Source organism: Haliotis rufescens, unplaced genomic scaffold (assembly GCF_023055435.1).
Source record: "Haliotis rufescens isolate VD_foot unplaced genomic scaffold, xgHalRufe1.0.p SCAF_30, whole genome shotgun sequence".
Lineage (NCBI taxonomy): Eukaryota > Metazoa > Mollusca > Gastropoda > Lepetellida > Haliotidae > Haliotis > Haliotis rufescens.
The window spans coordinates 2,377,304-2,386,401 of NW_025964002.1; the positions used below are offsets into that span (position 1 = coordinate 2,377,304).

The 9,098-nt window shown below is 42.6% G+C and overlaps 1 protein-coding gene across 1 annotated transcript; it reads right to left on the reverse strand.

The window, feature by feature from the left end:
- Positions 1-207: 207 nt before the first annotated feature.
- Positions 208-5,958, reverse strand: LOC124122469 (A disintegrin and metalloproteinase with thrombospondin motifs 19-like). The gene is made up of 6 exons (XM_046485510.2): positions 5,930-5,958; positions 4,430-4,588; positions 3,485-3,608; positions 2,809-2,937; positions 2,200-2,251; positions 208-1,034 (listed from the first exon to the last, which is right to left on the reverse strand). The coding sequence occupies exons 2-6, from the start codon at positions 4,585-4,587 to the stop codon at positions 769-771; spliced, it is 729 nt and encodes a 242-aa protein (XP_046341466.2). The 5' UTR covers position 4,588; positions 5,930-5,958; the 3' UTR covers positions 208-768.
- Between the last annotated feature and the right edge of the window lie 3,140 nt (positions 5,959-9,098).

Genomic DNA, 9,098 nt, shown 5'->3' on the forward strand with positions numbered 1-9,098 from the left:
CATTTTTTTAAACAACAGATGATTTCATGGAGCAAAACAATTAAGACAAATTTTCAAGCCCACTTTTTTCCATTTTTCCGCCATGACCGCCAGCCGCGTGTGGGGAGGATTCAGACGCCGATATGGTGTGGACGAGAGGACAGACTACCATGAAGGAAAACGCTAGATTTATTTTCAAGTGATAGTTCAAGACATGTCGGCTTGTCTCTATCAACGGGGGCAGTCGGGTAGCATGGTGCCCGCTCGTCACGCCGAAGAACCCGGGTTCGATTCCTAACATGGGTACAATGTCTGAAGCCCATTCCTGGTGTCCCTCGCCGTGATAGAATATTGGTAGAAGCGGTTTAAAACCACACTCACTCACTTTATCAACGATCCAGAGCATATGTTTAATCAAACATTCATCCTATTTCATTCACACCCCTTCTCAGCTCAACTTGCCTGAACTCATCCACGAGGGTTCTGTGCGCATGACGTCATTTCCGTGCGAACGTCAGTTTGGGCAGCCCTATTTTCAGCAGGATGCTATACATATATCAAGTATAATTTTGTCCTGAACTATTATGGTAAAGAACGAGGATACGTTCGTTGGTGGAATACGCCATTGGTGCCAGTTCAACTCGGTAAAGAGAGAAGTTCAATATTTAGATGACTTATACATATCTTTTACATTGTGCGTAAGTTGTCATCGTACAAAGCGTCTCCTGCACTGGGACACACCTTGGTGCATATCGGGAGTTGTAGTTGTCATACAAGTATATTTGGCCTTCACCTGCGCCTTTCCGTCTTGTCACAGCATGGCATGTCGTAGTGGTGAACGTAGTCGTTATTGAAGTTGTAGTTGTGGTAGTTGTGATTGTGATGATGGTGGTTGACGGAGTAGGTGTTGTCGTGGATGGTAGTTGTATTAAGTAGGCAAATATTTGGTTCATTACAGGTCTGACAACACAGGATGTTCTTTGTGCAAGCGTTGTAGGTGGGGCATAAAGAGGCTTCACATGGAGTACTTGGGTCATCTCCTTGGGGGCACCCGTCTGTTGACAAAGCGAACTAATCTAATTAACAATTGAACGAAACAATAATTATCTCTCTTACATCGTTTGAAATCACACAATACATTTGGATATCGTCACGTTATTTGATTGTGTTGAGAGCACATGGCTGTTGGTTGCTAAGAACCTTGGTCCAGTCCTTTGTTGGGGATCTGGTCAGCTAAGTGTGGGAGGAAAGGCCGATGTGATGGATGCCGTAGCCGTGACCTTGACACGGGTATGAAACTGACAAACCTATGATCATAACCAGGACTAATGTGAGATTCGAACACACGATCAGTGAGCCATGGCACGCCCCGAGAGCACTTTAGACTATTGGGTCTCCGTGATAGGAGGGTTGTGACGGTACCATTATGCAGCAGCAATGCGCCGTGATGCTGTTGTAATGTTTGTGGTTATACTGGAAATGCTATATGTAGACACGCAACCAACCACGTCACCAAGTCGTGCCGGCCATCTTGTATTTTTTTTTTAGCTGTAATGTGGTCGCATTTACTGTTAGTTCGTTTTGATTCGGTTTCAGCCTTCGCACTGTTAAAGAATAAGCAAAAAGTAACTACCTAAAGGGTATTTTATGAACGATTCAGCGAATCGCTATTGATTTCAAATGTTTTGATCGTCCCAATTCGTGTCGCTTTCGATGATGATCGTTATTACAAATGGATCAGTCATTCATTGACTCAATTATCAAAATCAACATATATACTCTTTTAGGCTTGTTTTGCAATCATTATCATGTATAGGAGGAAATCACTGGGTGTCTGACCCGTGAAGATCCTTGGTGGAATAGGTCTTCAGCAACCCATACTTGCCGTAAAAGGCGACTATGCTTGTCGTAGAAGGCGACTAACGGGATTGGGTGGTCAGGCTCGCTAACTTGGTTGATGTATGTCATCGTGTTCCGATTGCGTGGATAGATGCTAATGATATTCATCACTAGATTGTCTGGTCCAGCCTCGATTATTTACAGACCGCCGTCATATATCTGGAATATTGTTGAGTGTGGCGTTAAATAACAAAAAACAAAACACGTGGTGTCTATTTCATGTGAATGACACGTCAACAAGTATCATACTGCTTGTCCAAATTCGCCAGCACTTAGTTTTACAACGGTCGCTGCTCCGTGCTAGCTAACACTAAGTCTCACCAACAGTCGCCAGCGCTCTCGTGTGCGACACACATCTTCCCGCTTCACAAAACTGTAAGAAAAACAAGAATAAACTTGAACGGTATTCGTTTTGATATTTCATGGAATTCACGGCTATCTAATTAGAAGCTTAAATTGTTGAACGTCTGATTGAATCTTTGGGATAGTCACTGTGGAATAAATTGAATATTCAAGTCGGGTAGATTGCTCACAAAGCTTCTGTGCCTGCTTCAACAACCGTTCCTATGTGAGTGTAGTTATGTTGAATATCGAAACTTGACATAATGGACGCGTGGAGATCCGGATTAGAAACGGTCTTCAGCAACCCATGCTTGTCAGCAACCCATGCTTGTCGTAAAAGGTGACTATGCTTGTCGTAACGGGATCGGGTGGTCAGGCTCGCTGACTTGGTTGATGCATGTCATCGATGCTCATGATATCCATCACTGGATTGTCTGGTCCAGACTCGAATATCTATAGACCAGTTTCATATAGCTGGAATATTGCTGAGTGCGGCGTTAAACAAAGAAAGAAACTTGACATTATGGTGACCCAACACCATCAACACACGCAAGCAACATGTCAGATAACGTTATAAGAACATGTCACCTTTCCATTACCACAGGCGGTTTCGTCGAAAGGAAGGAACTCCCGGCACTGCGTTGGACTTGCAGGATTCAGACATAAGAGTGAGGAGCACATGCTCTCAAAACAATCCACACGTTGCGATGTTGCTTCCTGAAAAACAAAACAAATCACATTATACAATATAATTATAATATAATTTCTTCGTATTCTGTTTTAACAATCGATTTTGCAGACTTGGAGGCATACAGGTTGCTTTCCTTTCTGTTTTATCAGCATCAGCATCACATATATATAAATTCCATGCCTACCTACCTACCTACCTACCTACCTACCTATATGTAGATCCCAAACACGTGTTGAGCAGTCCTGATCCCAAGTTGTCAATATTGAGGTAACGTACATGTAACACATTTTCATGTCTATCCTTGTCTATCATATCTATATATATTGTACTGCTGAAAGTGAAACTGGCGCCATATTCCCATGCTACTTCGGTTGCATATTTCAAAATTCATCATGTTCATACTCGGATAATGTGGTCGGTATACGTCACGGATGCGTTGGGTATACACGATATCTTGTCTTCCTTGCTACAAGTCCTGCCACACCAAGATAATTGTTCAATAGTTATTGACAAGATCTACACCCGAGGTGGCTACACACAGGCCCCTTTAACCACCACAAAACACACATTTACCCTGCAAAACCTTGACGCTGGCCCCAAGAACAACCGACACTGTTCATCAGCATCAAAGAGCTGTTCAGAACCTCCCAGGTGGAAGGCGGGAAGACTGGAACTCTGCCGCGTACAGGCAGCAGACCTGTAATGAGTGTATCATGACAAAACTGTTATGATTACGAGTAAGTACAAAACAGTACTAAAGAGTGTTGTCAGTAACTCAAACATGCCCAAATACCAAATTCTCCATTTCGAGTCCCTAAAAGTGACAAACTTCTTACAATGATCATCAGCAATCCATTGGATTCCCACAATTTCCTGAGCAACTGCTTATGTCTCCCTATCAAAAAGTGATGACACCAGGTGCTTATGACTCCCTATCAAATAGTGATGACACCAGGTGCTTATGACTCCCTATCAAATAGTGATGACACCAGGTGCTTATGTCTCCCTATCAAATAGTGATGACACAAGGTGCTTATGACTCCCTATCAAATAGTGATGACACCTAGTGTTTATGACTCCCTATCAAATAGTGATGACACGAGGTGTTTATGACTCCCTATCAAATAGTGATGACACCAGGTGTCCTCGAAAGGGTGAGCATATCCTGCCATATCGGGACACATAACAAGACGTTAAGTATAAAATCTATGTAGGAAATTAATATGTACATATGTTGAATGTTTGAAAACCATCGGCGATGCAGTTGTCAGTACCAGACGCCTTAATGATTTTAAAATGATTAATGCTTTCAGAGATTTTTCAATATTGTAGAGTCAAGGATATCGACTGTTATTTGGTTGAATTCATTATCACAGTTGGAACACGGGCAAATCCTCACAATCGGCAATGAAATTTATATCATCTTGATCATTACGGGAAGAAAACAAACAACACTTTGATATGCAAAGTCATGCGATCAGTAAGGAGTAACAGAACGTTGTAAGAAGTTAGACCTACCTCAAGAAGCTGTCAAACTTCGCAATACTGCATGTTGAAAATCGGAACAAGTTATCCAGCAAAGTACCCGGAATTTGGTTTGGCAACACGACAAATGCAGCCATCACGAAGAAGTCGTTATCTTGACATCCGATCTCCCCATCATGGCCAGATCCCATGCTACAATAAATGGTAAAAGAAGATTCAGATCCGTTGCGGTATAGATCTGATTTTGGCACAGATTTCATCTCGCAGATATTAACAAGTAAAGGATCACATGATTTCAATGAACATAAATGGTTGGTTGGTTGGTTGCATGGTTGGTTGTGTAACGCCGCACTCAGCAATATTCCACTACATAATAATGCGAGATTGGTTCTTGTGTTCCGAGTTTGTGGTAATTTGACTATCTACATCTGTAAGTATTACATGTGGAATCCGGGTTTTGACAGTTTTGTTGTGGCCTAATAAACACTCCGTTCTCATGTTTTGTTTGTTTGTTTGCCGCACTCAGTAATATTCCAGCTATATGACGGCGGTCTGTAAATAATCAAGTCTGGACCAGACAATCCAGTGAGTGATAGCATGAGCATCGATCCACGCAATTGGGATACGATGACTTGCATCAACCAAGTCAGCAAGCCTGACCACCCGAACCCGTTCGTCGCTTCTTACGACAAGCATAGTCTCCTTTTACGGCAAGCATTGGTTGTTGAAGACCTATTCTACCCCGCATCTTCACAGGTCTCACATTAATCGTCATAACTCTAACAGCTAAGTAACATCATCAAGGAGGCGACCTCGGGTTTGACCTTGAAATACAATTGTGTCTCTCTTGGCCCATGACAAGTGCCTGACATGCTCTGTGTGAGGGCCTTGATGGTAGTCTTTGGGAGCCGGGCCATCCTCATCCCATGCAAAGCCGCAATGGAGTGCTCCAGATCCATATGGCCTACGAGTCATTCGTGCTCGCGAAGCCCAATGTCAGGGTTCTTAGCAGGGCAAATCAGTACCAGGATGTTCACACGATTTCCCATAATTCTCTTCTTTTAAATGTTGACGTACGCATGACAAAATTAGGATAGGGTGCCTTCCGCATTAATATTGCGCGAATACGTTACCTATGGATATATTGGATCGGAAGCATTGAATGTGTTACCAGTAGCGTTCCCTTATATTTCTCCAGGCTGAAAGTGAGTGAGTTTGGTTTTACGCCGCCTTTAGCAATATTCCAGCAATATCACGGCGGGGCACACCAGAAATGGGCTTCACACATTGTACCCATGTCGGGATTCGAACCCGGGTCTTCGGCGTGATGCCTAGGGTTATAAATACAGATATACAGACTTACAGACCTGAAACACATGTCTGTCAAATAAGAGTTGAAGTCGACAAAGCATCATGAAGATGTTTCAGTACGAAGCGTAACAGCGTGTGCATTAAAACATGAAGATTTGCCAGTGTAGCTCAGCGTCGTTTATATAACAAACGATGTTGGTATTTGAAGTTAACAATTGATACCTATGTCCAAGCTCGTGTGCTGCAATTTTCCCTTCCCAACTGATGAATTGATTCTCAATAAGGGAAACATCAAACGATCCACACACTGTACCAATGAAGGCAATACCTGAAATAAACGTGATGGACACATGTAAAGTTTCAGCCCATACGTCTTTATTTTTTTCATTATTTGCTTACAGAAGACGATTCACTGAGGACGTAGCATCCTTACTATGACCATCCTTTGTGTTAAGCGATCAATGTATAGCGTCAATTTTGTTATAGAGGGCGGTGTGGTAGCTAAGTGGTTATAGCGTGCGTTCGACACGCCGAAGACCCGGGTTCGATTCCCCATATGGGTACACTATGTGGAGACTATTCTAGTATCCCCCGCCGCTGGAATATTGCTAAAAGCCACGTAAAACCGAATTTACTCACTCATTTTTTTATTTGTGCCATTCATTGAATATATACATTCCTTATTAAATACGTAACTATCATATACGTTATGGGAAGAATCTACGATGCCTTTATTATGACTAGCTTTTGTCTTTATCACAGTGACATAATCTCTCCACGAGACGGAATGAGAAGAGGGGTGTATGTAACGTTCACTATAGCAAATGTCCCGTTATGTGAAGCAATATTCCAGCAGCTCTAGCCTTTAATGTCTACAGTTCACAACTTTTGAAATACGAACGCGCATGCTCTTGCTACAAAATTGTATAATCAGGGTTACAACATTCGGCAAAGCTTGGAGGAGGACATTTCCAAATGACAAAAACGATGTCCAATGCAATTGCCTGATTTGACTGGAACCATATGTTCTTATGTGTTTTTCGGGTGAACAATTGTCTTGCCTTCGCATGTGTTTGTGACAGGTGCGACCGGAGGGCCTACGTACACTCACCTTTTCGTAATCATTGGATGGTGATTCAGGACACATGCTAATGATATAATTGTAATCATACAATGGACTTTCAGTGGAGATTTATTTTAATTATGGAAATGATGTTGTTGCTTTTGTTGACATAACGAAAATATGTTGTCCCTACTACATGATATCTTTATTAAGCGATGAATATGTCCTTATGATATGTCTACACATGATAACCTTCCGAGCGTTTTATTAGAAAACAAACACAAAAACCTTTTAGATTTAAAAATGAATCATAAATATATATAACTGTGTGTAGGAACAACAGGTATCACAGATGTCACGGTGGTGCAGTGTATCCTACTTTGTCGGTTTATGACGTTTATGAATTATTGTTTTCATGAACTGCTGAGATTGAAGGGGAAATCAGACTTACAAATAAATTATTAGGATTCAATATTTTCGTTAGGTATTCGACAAGGCAATGCCTGGTGTTCCGACTATACGATGTATCACGAATGTCATCACTCAGGGATGATGAAACAACTGATAACGATTCTAACATTACATGGATCTAGTGACACCTTAGAGGACTTTTTGAAAGCTCGATATTCTCGCAGGTATTTTACCACACATATAAACATTTGATACTTGTGATTATTTGCAAGTGATATACTAACTCCATACAAAGTACAATAATCATACATATATTTTGAAATACTTATTAATGGAGACATATGATAAAACATTGATAAGACTCATAACCAAATACTATGTTGTTATTGTCAAAAACATTTACACCACTTTATATGAAGCACAGATTCTTTTTTCAAGTAGTATACATACTCCGTATGACGCCTTACCTAGAACGGATCCGCCAGATGAAGATGTCCACATGTCGTACCTTCAGTTAAAACCATACATGGTATTGGCACAAAGTTTACTGAGAAGTCGGTTATCGTTTTTCAGTATTTAATTAGCTTGCACAGTTTGAGGGAGTTATCAACAGCGATACAATGAATCTTTCTTGAACACTAACACTCGTCAGCACGCAAACTGACATCATTAAAGAATATAGTGAGAGGAGGTTATGTTTCCCCGCGTTATTAAGTCGAGATGTGAGGCATCGATATAACTGCTGTGTGAGATAAACAATAGCATGGCACAACATACGTATAGCGGCCATAACATTTCCGAGTCCCGGGAGGGGATTCGAACCACGGGCCTTCTGATCAGAGGTCGGACGCCTTGTTCACATGACCAAAGAGGTTAACCCCGTCAGCAAGCTGACAAGGTAAGGAAAACTCCGCGCCCTGCTACATACTCCCCCGTCAACAGAAGGCACGTCCCGGGCCGCATAGTAGGGTACTGAGGCTTATTTTGCTCAAATCTAATATGAACGTGCTCAGCCCCACGCTGGGCGCCAATGTAGCGTGATGGGATTAGAACCACGGACATTCTGATCAGATGTCGGACGCCTTGTCCACATGACCAAAGAGGTTAACCCCGTCAGCAAGCTGACAAGGTGAGGATGTCATCTGTGGGATGACTCCACGCCCTGCTACATACGCAATACACAATCAGCCACATCACCTGCACACAGGTGTAGCCTGTACATCCAAATCAGATTGTTAAACAGCTGTCATTCACTTATTGCCATATTAAAGAAACTCCTAGAAAAGATAACAGTGGATCCCATAAAGGGAATTATTTGGGCTTAGTTTGAGCATTGCAGTTTAATGTTGGCCTCGGAAAACCAAATACAAGTACTTTACATCCAGACTGGGGGTGAGGCTTACCCTGTGAAGGCCATGGCATGGTCGCCCCGGGGTGCGGCGCGCTGCTCAACAAGCACACGGCGGTGACTCCTGAAGTCATGAATAGCTGCTTCTGCGTCGAGGGACCCGTCGGTCCGGACATTGTTTTCTGACCACCGTGAGTCCCCTGGAGACTGTGAGTGCGTGAGTAAGTCTTTAAACGACGCTTTGAGCAGAGTTTCATTAATACCACGACGTGTCACCTCGATACTGGAAGAAGGCTCGCATTGGTGCAGTTGAGGGGAGTGGGGATGGGGGTGGGTGATGGAAGGGGGGGGGGGGGGGGGGGGGGCGGAAGCGAATATGGTATTATGCCTCTTATTGCTAGGCGGTAATTGATTTGTTAAATATAGTCTAAATAAGTTTTTACTTTAAAGTTTATACGGCTTTTCCACTGGACGAGTGGGCGGTCGCATGACCGAGAATGTGACGTTCATGAGTGGTTGAACAACACAGTTTAATGTCCCTACGTTTTTCACGTGACCGTGTTCTTTAA